The sequence below is a fragment of the Ambystoma mexicanum genome, chromosome 8 (genome assembly GCF_040938575.1).
Source record: "Ambystoma mexicanum isolate Mex_15411 chromosome 8, UKY_AmexF1_1, whole genome shotgun sequence".
In the NCBI taxonomy this organism is placed as follows: Eukaryota; Metazoa; Chordata; class Amphibia; order Caudata; family Ambystomatidae; genus Ambystoma; species Ambystoma mexicanum.
The window spans coordinates 420,924,121-420,942,203 of NC_090929.1; the positions used below are offsets into that span (position 1 = coordinate 420,924,121).

Sequence of the window (18,083 nt, forward strand, 5' to 3'; positions counted from 1 at the left end):
CAGAGACCAGCAGAGCAGCAGTTGCAGGAACAGTCACCGTTGCACTGTTGCACAGCAGTTGACACAGATATCGCGGTCGAAGTCTGTCCTCTATATCGGACACTGTCGATGCTAGGACGCCAACATTTCTCAGGAAGAACTCTTGCCGTACAGGCTGAAGACCCCTTGTGTTTCGGCTGAAACTCGGAACAATGTTGCTTTTACTGTGGTAGTGCAATTTGGAGCTTATCAGTCCACTGGATTGTCTAGGAACACTTCTGAGGGCTCCAACTTGCTGGGTTACCAGAAGACGACGAGAATGGTTGTTCCCACCACTGCTACAGGACAAAGCACTGATGAGGTCTTCTAAAATAACTAGCCAGACAGGACTCCAACTGCAAATGTTGGTCGTCAGGCCTTCTCATGATCGGTCCACCGGTCTTCTGAAGTCTTCACGGCTCTGCTACTGGCTACTCACAGGTTCTCTGGGGAATGGCTGCAGGGCTCCTCTTTTTATGGAAAACCTCAGACGAGCACAGAAACTCAGCCCACCCAATGAAGATTTGCCCCTCAATCACACTCAGTGGTGCAATCAGGCACTATTGTTGGTGAAAATCATGCAGACAGACCAAAACCAGTTTGTGTATTGGGACCAGCCCGTGCCAACCCACTTCTTGGCTTGCAACACACTTGCCATGAACTAGCCTGCAAAAACCAGGGCTTTCCCGGGGAAGTGTATGACCAAAAAAGGAATTTCCTGACCTGGCAAGTCGGGAAGAAGGCCAACAAACAAAGTGGCCAAAAGAACAAGCAAAAACCTTGTGGCACAGCCATATTGGGACACTAGTCACAGTTAGTAGCCATAGGCGGTAAAGCTCAAATAAAATACAGTAAAAATAGTGTAAAAGTAACTGCTGCTAGCAGCCTGTCTTTAGGGACATTTAAAAGTAACCAAAACATTGCTTTGAGTGTAGTTTAAGGTCATACAAAGAAACCCCATTGCACTGCATTGGAAGAGTTGCTCCAAGAGAAAACGTTCCCAAAACATCCCACCAGAGAAAGGAGATGGAAGATCAAAGTTCTTTAAGAATCAGACAAACGGCCACTGTATGTGCACACCCATTTCACCAGCAAATCAGAAACCAAGTTTGGTCTCTGCTTACAAGCTACGCTATTTATTTTATTTATTTATTATTTATAAAGCGCTGAAACAAGACCCGTAGGTATAGGAGCGCTGGCGAGACAGACTACACTAAACAAAAACCATCAGACTGAAGGGGAGCTAGCTGCTTCCCCCAAATTAAGATGACTATTTCTGGCTTTAATTAGTTGCTAGGATTCCTTAAAATTTGAGCAATTTGAGAATACGGAATCCTTAGCTAGACTGCCTTTCTGTATCAACTTTATTCTGCATCCAAAAGCACATTCCTTTTCTGCAGGAGACTCCACAAAAGCAATAAATTCCAACGTGAAAAAGCTGAGAGATGTTCCATGTTATAATATCAGTGTAACAATTAGGACAAAAGAGATCAGTGTGACGGGGAACAAAAGACCGGTGTAGCGGAAAATAGATATTGTCTGATAAACTTGATTGATTAATTGTTTATTTATCCTGCACTTATACACAAGTGTTTGTTTGTGCATTTATATAGCGCTACAAACTTTGAAAGCGCAACCATGCATGGGGGGTGGGGAGAGACATAGGGAAGACAAGACAAATAATCTTACTAGGCATGGTCCATTCAGATAATGCATGTGAACAGAAAAGGAAGTACGTGGGGGGGTTGGAGGGTGCGTAATAGGGACAAGTTCGCTCAGTCCCATCTGAACATTGGTTAAATGCAGAGAGATACCACTGGGTCGTAACCGAAGTGCAGTAGTTCTGCGGCAAGTGTAAGGCCCGGGGCAAGAGCAGGAGACTGGCTAGGAAAACCTGGGACCTGTGAGGTTCTGAGGCAAACCAGGCAGCCAGTCAGCGAAAACTGAGCAGAAGTAGAGGGGAGAGAGCGAGAAACCAGAAGAGGAGGTTAGCAAGGGAGGGGAGAGAGAGGAGGCGAAGAGGAAGGATTTAAGGAGTTTCCAGAATTTAGGGAGATCCTGCTTAAGACAGAGAGAGGCAGGAAGAATGTTCCAGGAGGAGGCACCTGCAGATGATAAAGATCTCCCCCCCAAGTCTCTGCTTAAGCGGCTCAACCGCAGAGAGTTGGAAGACGACAAGCAGAGGGCTCAGGAATCGAGTATTTAGGGAGGGAGTGTTGCAGATAGTGGGCACAGGCCCCAGAAAGCCTTGTGGACAATGCAAAGGGTCTTGAACTTAATCCTTGGAGCCACGTGGAGCCAGTCAAGGGATTTCAGTGCCGGAGAGATGCAGTCTCTGGGCTTGAGGCCAAGGATAATTCTTGCAGTTCTGTTCTGGATGAGTTGAAGAGGATGGAGGGTAGAAGAGGGGAGGTTGAGAAAGAGACTGTTGCAGTAGTCCAGCCTAGAGAAGACCAGGGCTCTGGAGACCATGAGCCTCTGGGGGAAGGTACGAAAAGGTAGAATACCTCTGCCTGAGAAGGTGCAATTGGTAGTGGGACTTTTTAGAGATGTCTGTGATGTGAGACGAAAAGGAGAGAGTGGAGTCAAAGATGACCCCCAGGTTTTTTGCATCATTGGTAGGTGGAGGCGCAGGGCCCAGGGAGACCGGCCAAGAGAAAGAGGGAAGGCGGGAGCAGCGCTCCCGATGAGAACAATCTGTCTTACTGGCATGGAGGCAGATGTCATTTGCAGCACACCACGACCGAATTGTGGACAGACAGTCGGGTATGAGTGAAGAAGAGGAAGAGGCTGAGGGTAGCCTGAAGGAGAGCTGCGTGTCATCCGCTTAACACTGAAAGTTGGAGGTGAAGGTGGCTATCATCCAGGCCATGGGGGGCATGTAGCCATTGAAAAATCAGTGGGATAGGTTAGATCCCTGGGGGACACCGCATGTAGAGAGAATGATAGGGGCGAGGAAAGACGCAAGTTCCACCTGGGATGGGGGTGGTTGGAGAGAAAGGAGGGTAGCCACACCAGGGCCTGATAGATGTTGGTTCAGGGTGCTGTGGTTCAACGTATCAAAGGCAGAGGAGAGGTAGAGTAGAATGAGGACAGAGGGGAAGTTAGATTGAAGATTTGAGAGCAGATCTTCACAGGTGTTCAGAAGAGCAGTTTTGAGCCTCTGAATGCCCTAAAGCCAGACTGGTGGTCATGGAAGCAGCCAACTTCTTGGTAAAACCTCTGACAAATGAATTTAAGCTAATGTACATTTTGGGAAATGTATATTTCCTGAGTGATAGATGCCCTGAGATAAAAAACTGGTTTGGGATACAGGTACATTTTGGATACCAGTGACATATTCTAGGTGTCAAAACCCGTTTAGATTTTACTGGTGGCTGTGGAGATATAGACAGGAATGGTGGTGAGTTATTGCACAGGAGATGGGTATTGAAAGGGCAATGACTGGTGTGATGATGTGTTTTGGTTGTAGATGGGTGTTCTGAAATGCAGAGGTCTACAGAAAGGTTTGAGGCCAACGTGTAGCAGACCAGAAGTGCTGCAGGGCTATAAAACCTTGTACTGCTGAGCTATTGATTGCTATGAGATGCATCTCAGGGGGCTGTGACAGTGCAAAATTGGGTTGGTATACAAGAGAATGTTAATTTGCCTGTGTGAACTGAGACGCCTACCGAGTGACAGAAGTCGGAAAAATTCTTTGCTCATATTATCAATAAAGAAGGGCCTTTTTTGCAGACCCTGATATCCGGTACTGTGTACTAGCCTCGCTGGATGAGCGCTTTGACACCCACTTGGCACAGGCAGAGAACCTACAAGCCCTTTTTGTGGCACTGAACGATGAGGTGTTTGAGATCCGGGAGCTGGCAATCTGCACCATTGGACGACTCAGCAGCATGAATCCTGCCTTTGTTATGCCGTTCCTGCGCAAGATGTTAATACAGGTACAGAAATGCAGGCATGCATGCATTAATTACTAAGTGTCCCTATCAGAATATGTGATGTGCTAGCATGAAACGGCAAGAACGCATGCGGCTAAGAGTGGGGGGCGGGGGAGGTCTTGTGGCATCAGAGACAGTTGAGCATTTATGACTTTAAAGGGCGTGTCTGCATTTTTGGTTGTATTAACCATCTGTGAATGTGGGCTCAGGATAGCTGCCTATAGCTTTGAGTAAGAATGATGGCAATATGGGCTGTCTGTGGCTGTGAGAGCTGTGTCTGACTTCAGACGCTACCCCCTACTGCAGTTTCATCTGCAGCTGCAGGATGTCTGTAAAGCCTTGTGTGGAAACGGGGGCATATTTGGCTGCAGGAGGCCTCTGTATCTGTGATCAACCTGTGGTTACCTAGCATCCAGTAGCTGGGGGTCTCTCTCCCTTCAGTGCTTTCATTGGTCTTCTGGTCTGAACCTACAGTGTGCTTTGTCTGAGGCTACCTCAATGTCTTCCTCAGTTGGTGGTAACCTAGACTGTAACATGGACTGTTTTTGCCCTTGTAGATCCTTACCGAGCTGGAGCACAGCGGTGTGGGCAGGAACAAGGAGCAGAGTGCACGGATGCTAGGGCACCTAGTTTCCAATGCTCCCCGCCTCATCCGGCCCTACATGGAGCCAATACTTAAGGTGAGGCATGTGTATTGGGATATTGGCAGAATGCAAATGCCAAGGTTACAAAGATGACCTTTCTAGAAGGAACATCACTTAGGCACTCTGATACCCACACTTTGACTCCTCACAATATTTACTCCTTTTCTCTAGGTCCCTCACATTGCCTGGCTCAACCTCTGGTCCTTTATCTCCTCTGTTCAGCCCCCGGCCTTTTCTCAGCCTTTAAGCTCCTTGTGTGCTGACAGTTTTCTTGCTTTACTTGCTTTGGCTAATTCTCTTTCTGCTCTTAATAGACACTGTTTCTCACTTCCTTATATGCTCCATGAAAGCACTGACTCTTATTACCTTCCTTTTCCAATGAAGGTTCTTGCTCCCATTCCTTTCAGCGCCATGCAAGCACAGACTCAATTCTCCCCTCTCCTCCTTAAAGTTGCACTTACATTTCTCCACCCTCTGCTCCTCCCAGACAAGTCTTGCCCCCGCCCTATACTCCTTGTAAGCACTTACTCACTCCCATTTCTGCTCTTACTTGTTTATCATCATCTTCGTTGAATAGGACTCCCATCCCCATTCTCTATGCTTCTTGTAGGTTCTCACTCTGTCTCCAACATTCTGTTCCATGCTCTTATTGACTCTTTGATTTCCTCTCATCTCACTAATATTGACTCTCAGAAGAACCTTTGTTTTTTGTACTCTTTTCTGTTGGTCCCACCCACTCCTCCCTGCTTCCTGTACTTACTGACCCTCCCTTATCTCCTTCTACTAGGTGCTGACCCTCTTTACCCCTTGCAGGTGCTGATATTCACTACATCCCTTTGTGTTCCTTGCAGGCACTGATCCTGAAGTTGAAGGACCCTGATCCAAACCCTGGTGTGGTGACTGGAGTACTGGCCACAATTGGTGAGCTGGCTCAGGTAAGGGTGCCCTGATAGGGACAAGGGTTGTACGTTTCTCCAGATATCTGTCAAAGGTCAGAAGGCATAACTGAATAAAACCTGTCTCTTCTGCAGGCCAGAATGCTCAAGCATGAGCTAGAATAGGCCATCACCATTTGATTACAGACCTTGTTTCAGCTTTTCCTTGGCACTCCACTGCACATGGGAATACATGTTCCAAGCTTCAGATTAGTTATTCGACAAGTGCATCCCAGTCCCTGATCTACCACTTGATTTTCCCTCTCTGTTTCAGCAACATACCAACTAATCATTGTTCTGAGTTCCATACAGGCTTCATTTTGTATGTGCGTGAATATTTTAGTTGGGTGTGTGTTAGCTCTCTGTATTACCTGCAGATGTTTTCTGGTTTTGTAAAGCTGCTCATTGCATGCAGGTGGTTGGATGGGCACTCTTTAGGAACTACATTTGTTTGTCTTTGTGGATAGAGCTCTGTTTAATTTGCAAATGGTGGTATAACGCTTGAAAGTTTTTACAGCGTGCAAACCAAAATGGCAGGCTGCCAGATCCCTTTATTTTGTTTCCTGTGTACTCCTGTGTGCTGTCCCATTTGCTCCATACTACTTGCATTCATGGTGATGTATGGAAGACATGGTATCAAAGTAAGACAGACACAGTTCAAGGGTGTTTATTGAACTTTATCAGGGGTGTGAAAAACGCCTATCTAAATCTCAGATGGGAGCAAGCTACAACCATCAAATAATAATACAGTCATACTGGAGTCTAGTCAAATGAAAAGGGCCTATACTAAAAAAAACTATTGCCAGTCGTTACCGCTATTCTACAAAATAGTGTGGGATAATGTTCAAAAAAAGAAAGAAGTGGTCGCAAAATGATAAGTCGGGATGTTTAGTCCGCTGGCCTTCCTTCCCCACGTTTTTAGCACGGGACAAGGCGGGTCACTCGAGCACAGCACACTCGTGGGCTTCTTCTGCACAAGGTCACAGTTCCTTTTACTAACATCAGGGCCTTCTGTGCCCAAGTCTCTTTTAGTCAAAGTCTCTTGCTTCAGAGGGCCTGATGCACCAAATACAACAAAGAAAAGTTCCTTTCAAATATTCAAGTCAGGGAGCTTTACACTTCGTCCGGGATCCCCCTCAGTCGAGTTCAGATCCTTCTTTCACAATTAGTCTCCCTCAGCCAGGTTCGGACCAACTTTATTTCGCAGGCATCCCTCAGTCGGGTTCATAATTGCCACAACAATGTCTTCATGGGTGAGTTTTACTGTTCACCCCAGATCCCCCTCTTCTGGGCTCAGATCCCCTTCTCAACAATTAGTCCCCCACTTCCGGCTCAGACCAATTTCAGTTTGTAGGCAATCAAAGTCTTTCGAATGTGCACAGGATTTAACTAAACTTGCCACTGGACCACTTCGATTTCACCATTAAATATTTACATGTTCTGGGGAGGGTGCAAGGGGGTGGGGGGAGTCCTTCGAGTGAGCACACACGTTGCGTCAGACCACTCTGTATCTAGTACCTAACTTTTGTTTTCTTAAAGATCAATCGTACACAAGTCATACAGTGTTGCTGCCTGCAATTGCTGCCTGCAATCTTCAGCACAACACAGTCCGGTGTCCCGACTCACGGGCTGTGCTGAACTTGTTGGCGTTGCTTTGCTGTCGGAGTCAAGGACAGTACCACAATGGCAATCGCTTCTCCCTGCCTTGGCTATCAATGCGGGAGGGGACCGTATACCTTTGACACATGCTACACCGTTGGTCAGCTGTGATTCCTGGTTTTATGTTTCTTTTCCTTGAGGCTTCTTGAAAGTTGCGATCCTTTCGTGAAAAGGACAAAACTCCCTCCTTGTCGTCCTCTCTGGTTTCGCCGCCTTTCTCCTCAGTTTAAACTGCCATCCTGCAATAGCTCCTTCCTCATGCGTTTGGCCTTGCTCGGAGTGTGCTTTCGTGCTCTACCTTTTATCCGTCTGGGGAAGTGTGATGGAAGTCAGGTGTGTGTAATTATCAGTAATTGCCCAACTCTGCCTGACCTTTGCGTTGGAACATGTCAGATATACGACTCTGGTGTTAATCCGTTGTTGCTCACGATGGACTGTCTGTGAGCAAGTGTTACTGTCAGAAAAAGGGGGGAAGGTTGAGTTTCTAAGTATCCTACCTGGTAGGATGGGGAAAAGGTGTCATAAGAAAGGGGATACTGCGTCTCGCCCTTCAGTTTCCCACTTCCACTTCCACAAGACCCATCCAGGTGATTCTTCCGCACTGGTCTACCCCCAGGTTCTGGATCCAATAGCGATGGCTGTGTCCTGGCCACCTGGATGACAGATCCCCGGGGACTAGCGGGTGAGACACCTTCAGGTTTCTCACAGTGACAAGACTGGAGCATTATGCCTAGGTGCATGCATGCATGACCATTTCCTGTATCAGGTGGTAACGTAATCAGATTTTTTTTGTAAATCAAGAAATAATAGGGTTCAGCTAAGGTCAATAACAGTGCGCATCTTCCTTGTGGTTTTAACAAAGCAAACGCATGGCAGGATTGCTTCTCCTTAGGTTAAAAGAAGTAAACAATAAGTTACTCTTAAATCGACAGCCCTAAGGTCCGAATAACCCAACCAAACAATCCATTGGTATAATAGTGAATCAAAGTTTGTTTGGTTGGTTCATGAGTCCTGCACTTATCAACATTTTCCTCTCTACTGGTTCTGAATAGGATTAGCCAAGGACTCGCACCCAGGAGGTGAGCTCTATCGGATAGCACCTCCAACTGTAGTTTTGCCGACCGTTGCCCTTTATTTAGCAAGTGAACAGGGGTCTCAAAGAGCATGGCTCTGCTACTTTTGTATTAGACCTTTAAATCCCAAACCATTTAAGCTACAAGGTATCTATCTCTAAATGACTCTATGAACGTGAAAACGCAATCTCTCTCTCTCTCTCTCTCTCTCTCTCTCTCTCTCTCTCTCTCTCTCTCTCTCTCTCTCTCTCTCTCTCTCTCTCTCCTCCATCTCAATCTGTATAGATTGGCATGCTTTGCATATTCTGCCGTCTAGTGGTTGGTGTGGAGTATTACATGTTGTGTTTTTTAATTTGGAAATGGGTGTCAGCAGGGGTGTACCTGCAACATACTCTTAGGTAAGAATTGATGCAGTCCAACTGGTGTCATACTACAAAAGACTTATCTCGTGGTATTAGATATCACACCTTTTAATATAGGCCTGTACTACACAAGTTGGTAGTGTGAATGAGCAGCCAGGCTAACCTTAAGAGGGGTAATGTGAGCTGTAGAGCTGTACAATGAAATCAGTAAATGCAGGTATCCAAATAAACACTTACACACTTAGTTATAGTATAACTATTTATTTATATATACACAAAGATATTTAAAGCATTCTTTAAAAACAGCAACTAATAGTACCATTAATCCCAAGTTAGGATTCAATTAAAAAGGAACAATAAAGCAGGTGAGTAATTCTTTCATAGCATTTCTGATGATTGTATCTGCTTAGATTCACATGCGCCCTCCCTACCTCCCCGCTCGGGGTGGAAGGAACATAGCCGTCTTACTACTTTCTCTTTTTGTCTACTCACTCACTATAGCCTTGGGCTCCCTCATGGCAGAAAAAATACAATCAGAGGGACCTTGGCCCGTGAGTGATTTTGGGTACACTACACGTCACGATTGGGATAGTGTTACGGACACGCCTATGCCGACGTCCCCTTTTGGTCCCCGAAAGACAAGATGCAATACTCTGTGGTTACCACTGGATGTCGGACTATATGCACAGCGTGTGAATCTAAGCAGATACTGCAACGGTTTAAGCAAAATCCATTGCACAATTGAAAAGTCTTTGATTTTTGATACAAAGAGGAAAGCTTAGAAACTGAGATGACATGGTCCGAGCCCGAACGAGCGAGACCAATTGTGAATATTGTGCTTAAGGGGTCCGAACCCAGACGAGGGAGATCCGTGGTCCAAGCCCTATCGAGGGCAACCAATTGTGAACATCGTGTTAAAAGGGGGTCCGAGCCTGAAGGAGGGGAGACACGTGGTGAACAGTGGACCCGAGAACTTGTGAATATGAAAATCCTGATAAGAAAGGAACTTTGGTGCTTGTTTGTTACGTCAGGCCCTCTGCAATAATAGACTTTTATTTGGAAAGAGACTTTGGGGCAGAATACCTATGCTTTGAACTATATCCTTGTGGCAGAGAAGCCAGAGTGTGTGCGAAGCTCGAGCGTGCCGCCTTGTCCCGTGCTGAAAACGTGTGGAAGGGAAGCCAACTCCTCAACTATCCTGACATATCATTTCTTGAACACTTTTCTTTTTACATACATTGCTGTCCCACACCATTAGTATTTAGAAGTAAGGATTGGCAATAGGTTTAATAGTATAGGCCCTTTTATTTTGATAGAGACTCTACTAGGACTGCGTTATTATTTGATGGTTGTAGCTTATTACCATCCTTCGTTTTAGGGTTAGATGGGCATTCAACCAACCCATTGAAGTTCATTAAACACCCTTGAACTGTGATCACTTGTGTCTGTCTTCACTGTTTGATACCATGCCTTCCTTACAGCTTCCCCACATGCTCCACGCTTCCTGACTGGATGGGAGCTCAGGCTTCTGCCTCTTGCGGAAGTCTGTCTGCGACTGAGCTTTTAGGGACACCGTTACCAGCGTGTAAGCGTCCTGTTGTCAGTGCTCTCGATGTCCTGCCTTGTTCACAACTGCCAGGATTTAAATCTCCCGCTTCTCTTCTGACGGCCTCTCCCTTTTGGCAGTGCTCCTTCCATTTTTATTAGACAAACTGCATTAGCCGTTTTATGGCATCTAGTTTGCACACCTTGTTTCTGCAGCATATGCCATGTGGATCCATTTCTCGTCCTCGTCCCATTAGTGAGTTCTTCATCGCTCACTAGGTAGTTGTTGTTCTTCCTCGTCCCAGTATTTCTTGAGTAAGTTGCATTGTCTACTGCGCAGACATACATGGAAGTGTGTGGCGTTATGACTTGCACAGGGTAAGAGGGTGAGGGAGGTTGGGGTGTAGGGGAAATAATACAGTGCATCTCCCAAGGTGTTGTTCCTCATCCCATAGGGGTTTTCCCTCCCCATGAGATCCACCCGCTGAATACCACCCCCAGGGGGACTATTGAGTAGTGGCCTCGCCTCCCGGGACTAATGGAAAGTAGCTTCCCCCATAGAAGCAGTGACGACATCCTGGAATTCGTCATATATCCTTCTCCTTTGGATGGTGGCTTCCCCATCTGAAGGTAATGTGGGCGATTTGGGCCATCCACTAGTCAAATTGTGGGACTGTACTGCCCAGGACCAATTGATTTGGCAAATTAGGCATCACGACTGCTGTGGTGCAGCTCTTATCGCAAGATGGTAATGGGGATTTGTGCCTGACTGTATTCCCTAACGTGCCCATGAATACAGACGATTTCCTCTTTCTTCATTATCTTCCAACCCCAGGGAAGTAGTTCAGATCTTATAGTGCAACCCCTGCTTCCACTATCTAATTGGGCCCAGGTAGGTTTTCCTTCTAGGGTAGCAGGGATTCTATGGATGGTTTTATTCCCTGTGTATAGAAAAGTGTTGAGTTTCCTCCTGCTCTTATTTTTCTTCCCTTTCGGGAGATATCTCTCTGGGTTCTCTTCACAATTTGCCATTATAATAAATAATAATAATTAGGCTTTTATATAGCGCTACAAACCCTCAGGTATCTGAGCGCTGCTTATTATTACCCACGGTGTGTGGTGCTCATTTATCGACCTCGGAAGGATGAAAGGCTGAGATTGGCCCCGCCGGGATTCGAACCTGCGTTAGCAGGCTCTGCACGGATGTCAAAGCGAGCGCTCTACTCGCTGTGCCACTTGACCGGCTCACTGGGCTAGGCGTAGAGGATACTCGCATGGGATGGCTCATCCTTCGCTTTCTTAATTTGCCCATCCTGGCTAGATTCTTTTAACAATGGTATGGAAGGGAAATCCATCGTCCTATTTTCAGGGCAATGCCTCGCAAGATGTCCAGATTCCCCACACAAGAAACACATTTTGTTTCGGGTAGGGGATGATGGTCTAGAGGCTGACATATCCCAATCTACATCCCCTTCTATGAGAACGTGGGTGTACTATTCCCTATCCATAGGTCTTGTGAGTGTTAGAGATAAGTATCATCATTGTGCTTTATCCCCTCTCCTAGTGAGACCCCCAGCACTTTTTGCTGGACTTCTACACCTTTTGCTTTTAATCCCAAATGAGTGGAGCCTTTTTCCACTCATTCATTCTTATGGGCACTGTTTTTTGACACTCTATCCTTTGTAAATCTACCTGTACTATGGAGTCTGTCTCCTCCATAGCTCTTAAAGGCATCTGTGTTTTACTGCTGCAGCTCACAGCTCCTTATGGGCAGTGTTGCTGGGGGCCCCTAGGGTCCTCATTTAAGGTTCCTTTTCTACATCCTTTAGTAAACTACAGGACAGAGAGATACTCAGTATTTTTCCCAAAACTGTATAGTCTGAGAGATTGGCTCACACCACCTTCAGGTCGAAGGACATTGCCGTCGATCACACAGTGAAGACTGTCCAGCTTCTGACAGACCCTGACGGACCTGTAGCTCTCACTGAATTATGCAAAGTACTGCTTGACTCCATTGACGCTCTGTTCCTGGGATCCAAGCTCAACACAGTGACCTGCCTAGCGGCTCTGTCGAAGGAGAGGATTGCGGCCATCTTGGGCAAGGTTCAACGGCTGTTAGCACTGAAGATCCACGGTGAGGACCATCAAGTCGCTGCTCGGCATGATGTCATTGTGCATATACCTGATTTGGCTCTGCAGATTACGGATGCGTCCACTCCAGGAGCTCCTCGATGCCCGTTGGGTCCAGGTGTCCGGAGGCTTCCAGGACCGGATCACGCTCAACTAGGAGTTCCGTCGAGCGATAAGGTGGTGGGGCGTGCGCTCCAACATTGCCGAAGGCACAGACTTTCAGAGCCCCCCATACCAGGAGACTGTCACGACGGATGCTTCTCTGGAACGATGGGGAACCCACACTGGATATCTTCACGCCAGAGGCCTGTGGCGGCCAGCAGAGAAGACGCTGCATTTCAACGTACTGGAACTACCATCTGTGTTTTGGGCCCTCAAGTCGTTCCTGCCGTCCCTCAAGGGCAAGGTGGTGAGGGTCTTCACGGACAATACCACCACAATGTTTTACATCGGGAAGGAGGGGGGCACCAGATCCCCAGCGCTCTCCAAGGAGGCGCAAGACTTGTGGCACTGGGCCTTCACCCAGGGGATGTCCCTCATTCCGTTTCACCTGGAAGGAGTAAAGAACACAGTCGCTGACTCTCCCAGCAGGGAGCTGCGCTCTTGCCACGAGTGGGAGCTTCGGCAGGATCAAGTGGACAACCTTTTCCTCAAATGGGGCAGTCCCCAGATCGATCTGTTTGCGACGGCGACGAACACCAAGTGCCGGAGGTTTGCCAGCAGGTTCCCCCAGCCGGGGAACATGGGGTGCGCATTCTCCTTCCTGTGGTAAGGCCTGTTTCTGTACATGTTCCCTCCGTTACCACAGCTACTTCGAGTCATTAGTCAACTCAGATGGTACCGGTGCAAGATGATCCTCGTCGCACCAGCGTGGTCGAGGCAGATCTGGTACCTGGACCTTCTCAGCATGTCAATGTCCCCTCCAGTCAAACTGCCAGTGGTCGCGGATCTCCTCGCCAGGGAAGGAGGCGGAATTCTGCATCACGAACCAGGATCGCTGAATTTGAAGGCTTGGCTCCTGCAGCATTAGAGTTCGGTGGTTACGAGCTTGCGGCGGACAGCAGGGAGATACTCGCCAAGGCCAGGGCGTCGTCGACTGTGAAGTGCTACGGACACAAATGGAAGCGTTTTGCGACCGGGTGCCGGTCACAGAAGATCAACCCTCTGGGGGGTCACAGTCCCTCAGGTGCTTCCGTATTTACTGTCATTGGCTAAATCTGGACTGGTGCACACCTCCATCAAGGTGCATCTGGCGGCGATCTCCCGCTACACCAGATCTCTGGGACGGTCTTCCTTGTGGTCGCGCGGTCTAGTCAAGGAATTCATCAAGGCACTGTTCCACTGGTGAAGGCTCCGGCCCCGGTGTGGGAACTCACTGTGGTGCTGACTAGGCTCAAGGGCCCCATTCGAACCTATGCATTCAGCTCCTCTCAAGTTTCTGTTGTGGAAGGCAGCTTTCCACGTGGCCATCACCTCTGCCAGAAGAGTAGGTGACATCCAGGCCCTTTCCTGCAAGCCACCTTACTTGACTTTCCACGAGACGAGGGTGGTGCTGCGGAGGGACCCCTCCTTCATGCCAAAGGTTCCAATCGGAATTTCATCTCAACGAGCCCTTGGTGTTACTTGTATTTTTTCCGATGCCTTCGTCGCCGGCTGAAAGGACTTTGCACTCGTTGGATGTGGCTCGAGCCCTGACGTTTTATGTGGCCCGCACAAAGAGTTTCTGGAAAACGTCACCGCTTTTTGTGAACTTTGGTCCTGTGAACCATGGGAAGGCCCTGTCCAAGACTTCCATTTCCAGGCGGCTCTCCGGCTGCATCACTCATTGTCACCAGTTGGCAAAGTGACCGTTGCCTGGCCGTCTGAAAGCCTATTCTACCAGAGCGATCGCTGCTACGACGGCATTCCTGTCTGGTGTGCCCCTGCTGGACTGCTACATGGAGGTCGACGCACACCTTCACGAAATTCTACTGCATCGACAGGGATTCCAAGGAGGAGTCCAGAGTCAGCCAAGCAGTGCTGTGCAACCGGTTTGCTTGAAGGTGAGCCTGGTGAGGAGTTAAGAGTAATTGCTTCTGTTGAGCCTTGCCACCTCCTGTGGTTTTGCATGTGTGTACTGCTATGCATTCTTTATTCATGGGCATGTGAATCCATGCAAGACCCCATGCTGGAGTTGGAACAAGTTACTTACCTGTAACTGTTGTTCTGCAGCATGGGTCTGTTATAGATTCACATGCGAACCCTCCCACCTACCCCTCTGCGGTTCTTCTCTTGGTCTTACTGCCTCTTTACGTGCTACCAAATCTGAGGATGGCTGCCTGGGGAGGGGCTTAGGTAGAGGGCAGCCATTGGCTGGGGCAGTTTGACCCAGAGCTCAGTGATTGATTTATAGGAGAAAGACAGTTCAGAAACAAAACTGAAACAGTTTTTTCTTTTACCAAGAATATTCCCTGTTGTCAGGCTGGGAATCCATGAGCATGTGAATCCATGCCTGAACCATGCTGGTGAACAACAGTTACAGGTAAGTAACTTGTTCCTTCTCTCTGCTCCTGTGACTTTTTAGTCACATATAAAATCACCTAGTTATAGCTGGTGGCAGTGAACGTGTTCTACCATCTATTGTGTATTTTCTATACAGCAGACTGTGTGCATAGCCTCAGTAGTGCACAATAGGGGCACCCAAGTGCCAACTTGAGTTGTCCCTTCTTTTTACCCCATTACTAGCGTGGTTGTTCTTTGCTAGTCCTTCTACCATTCTGGTAGAAGTCAGGTAGGGCAGGTCTGTGTGTGTGTTTTGCCTTTGGCAGGAACCAGTAGGTATCCCTGCCTAGGCTCCAGAGTGCCAGAATGGGACCAGCTCCCACAGGGGGTCTGGCTGTCCTGATTGCACAGGCAAACTCTCTCCTCTGTAAAATGCTGAGAGAGATTTCAGTGTGTGTGCTGGAACTGAATGAAAGGTGAGGCTTCTGGAGTGTAAAGAAAGTTGACCACAGGAAACTGAAGTAACCGAAAAAGACGACCAGAGACGCCTGCAGACCCTTTGCAAGACTATGAAGCAACCACTGCTGTCCTGTTCCCGTTTTCTATGTGACAGAGGAGCCCTGAAAAGGACTCCTTCCCTTTGGCTGGTGGGAACAACCAGGCCCAAGACGAACTTTGAAACAAGCAATCTCCTGAGGTCCTACGAGCTTCCAGAGCTGCAGAAACCCAAGATCTATAACTAACACCGTTCTTGAGAGAAAAAACCTGCCTAACTCCCAAACCATAATCGGAGACAAGCCTACACCTAACCCGGCACCTCCTCTGATTAGGCATAACCCACCCAACAACATATCCAATTATACTAAACACCTCTGCGCTATTCAGCCTACTGGTGCAATGACAAGCCCGGCATCCCCACCACTACCAGGCAACCCGAATCCAGATCTTAAGCAAGCATTAATAAATGCCAGATTGCTAGTCGCACATGATGGAGATATCCAACCTGATTTTGGCTGAAAACAACGACTTTCTAGCCATCGCCGAATCCTGGCTAAATGATGCAGCAGGCCCTGCCGTCATGCTAGCAGTTCCTGACGGATACACCATCCTGAGAGCAGATAGATGCAAATCGTTTGGAGGAGGCATTGCCCTCATCGCTAAATCTAGCTTATCCATACGATTAGCCCCATCTCTAGACATTCTATCCTGTGAGGCTCTCACAGCTAAACTACCTATCGCCAACTCCCAGACTCTTATCATTCACCTCATATACAGACCCCCAGGCCCCATAGGATCATTTGAGGAAGATATCTCTACTATTATCTCAGATAACTTAAAAAGAACTTCACAAGTCCTACTATTAGGGGATCTTAACCTGGGTTTTAACGACCCGTAAGATAAACATGCCCAATTAGGTCTTACCCAGAGCGTCACCCTACCTACTCATAACAAAGGGAGAATACTTGACTGGGTGGCGGATTATAATTGCAACACCGTCATTACCTCCATCATCCCACAAGTCTGGACAAAACCACCACCTTCTGTCATTTAGACTAGCCACTATAAAGCTTACAACTAAAAATATGCCTATTACTCCCCCGACTCTAACTACGAATAAAAAGAATATCACAGTGGATAAACTTGTACCTCTAATTCTTCCCACACTTAACGCACTACCGGACAGCATGGATCCCAACAGGTTGTTGAGTACAACACAATTATGACAGCCACACTTGACTCCATTGCCTCTCTCAAAATGAGACAAAGCAAACGTAAAGCTTATCTTAACACTTGGTTTACCCCACACTTGAAAACCCTACACTTGGAGAAAAGAAGATGTGAAACTTCTTGGAGGCTACTCCCATCCATGGAAAATAGAACTAACCTTAATAACATATCATCTCTTTACAAAAAAGAAATATGTCTGGCCAAACGAGAATCATACAATAACCAAATTGCACAAACCAATTCTAGCATGAAGGAACTATTCGCTATTCTAAAAGAACTAGAAACACCTATTGCAGTACAAGATGCCTGTACGAAAGATAAAACCTGGTGCACTAATATTCAGCATGCTCTAGCTGATAAAGTTACCACCCTTCAGTATAAAATTGCAAAAAGAAAAGCCTCTCTATCCACCTTGACCCATCCCAATAATACCCCAGCATCCTCTCATGACACTTCAACCCGTTTTAGCTTCTCTAAAGTCTCCATTCTTGAGACTGAAAATGTCATTCTGTCACTTAAACCTCGAACTGTCAGGGCGACCAATGCCCAGCCCAACTCATTAAGGACGCAGCGAGGGATCTGGCACCCTTCATTTCGTAGCATATTAATGCCTCCTTCACTTCGGGTAACATTCTAAACCACCTCAAAGAGTCATGGGTACTCCCACTCCTGAAAAAACAGACACTAGACTCATCCATTCCAACAAACTAGCAGCCTATTACCACAGTGCCATTTCTTCTCAAAATAATAGACAAGGTCACCTACTTACAAATTCAGAAGTACCTAGAACTCAACCACCTCCTAGGAGCGTGCCAATCAGGTTTCCGCCACAACATGGAACGGAAACTGCACTAATTGACCTCAAGGCTCAAATTGATGAGCTCAGGGACAAGGGGGAATCAGCCCTACTCCTCCTCCTAGATTTATCAGCTGCATTTTACCTTGTGGACCACAAGGTCCTATGCAGCCACCTGGACTCAGCCGTACACTTTTCCAAAGAAGCCATAGTCTGAATTTAATCATTTCTTAGCAACAGGACCATGCGTCTCCTCACCCTCAGCAGCGGCAGACCCCATCACCTGCGGACTGCCCCAGGGATCTTGTGTTTCATCCACCTTGTACAATATTGTGTCCTCCGACGTATTCCTTATCTTTGATAATATGTTTCCAGCTTGCAGGCCTCGGAAATTTTTTCTGTAGAGGGCGCTGTGCGTCGACGTCCGCCGAGTCGATGTCCCTCGACGGCCACCGTATCGGCGCCGACGTCACCATGCCCATAAATAGCCACGCGCGGCGTCCGTTGCTCAGTTCCGTTTTTCCGCGCTTCGTGGGGCCTTGGAACATCGTTGCTCAGTTCAGTCAGATAACCTAATCTACATCTACTCGAATATACCAACTCGTTCTCGATGGCATCTTCATCGGAACCGACAACGCCGCGTTCCGGCTTCAAAAAATGTCGAGACTGCGGTAAAAAAATGTCGATAACGGATCCACACAGGATCTGCTTGTGGTGCTTGGGAGCAGAGCACCATTGTTCGGAGTGTGAGGACTGCATGTCCATGACGGCAAA

At 47.5% G+C, this 18,083-nt stretch overlaps 1 protein-coding gene across 4 annotated transcripts in view; it reads left to right on the forward strand.

Annotated features, from left to right (window-relative positions):
* The window catches only part of MTOR (mechanistic target of rapamycin kinase), a 2,476,747-nt gene that overhangs the window by 266,572 nt on the left and 2,192,092 nt on the right, over positions 1 to 18,083 (forward strand). For all 4 annotated transcript variants that reach the window (XM_069609933.1, XM_069609934.1, XM_069609936.1 and 1 more), the window contains 3 exons: positions 3,754 to 3,959; positions 4,514 to 4,636; positions 5,452 to 5,535. In XM_069609933.1, coding sequence (XP_069466034.1) covers positions 3,754 to 3,959; positions 4,514 to 4,636; positions 5,452 to 5,535 — 413 coding nt within the window. The remainder of the gene's footprint in view (positions 1 to 3,753; positions 3,960 to 4,513; positions 4,637 to 5,451; positions 5,536 to 18,083) is intronic.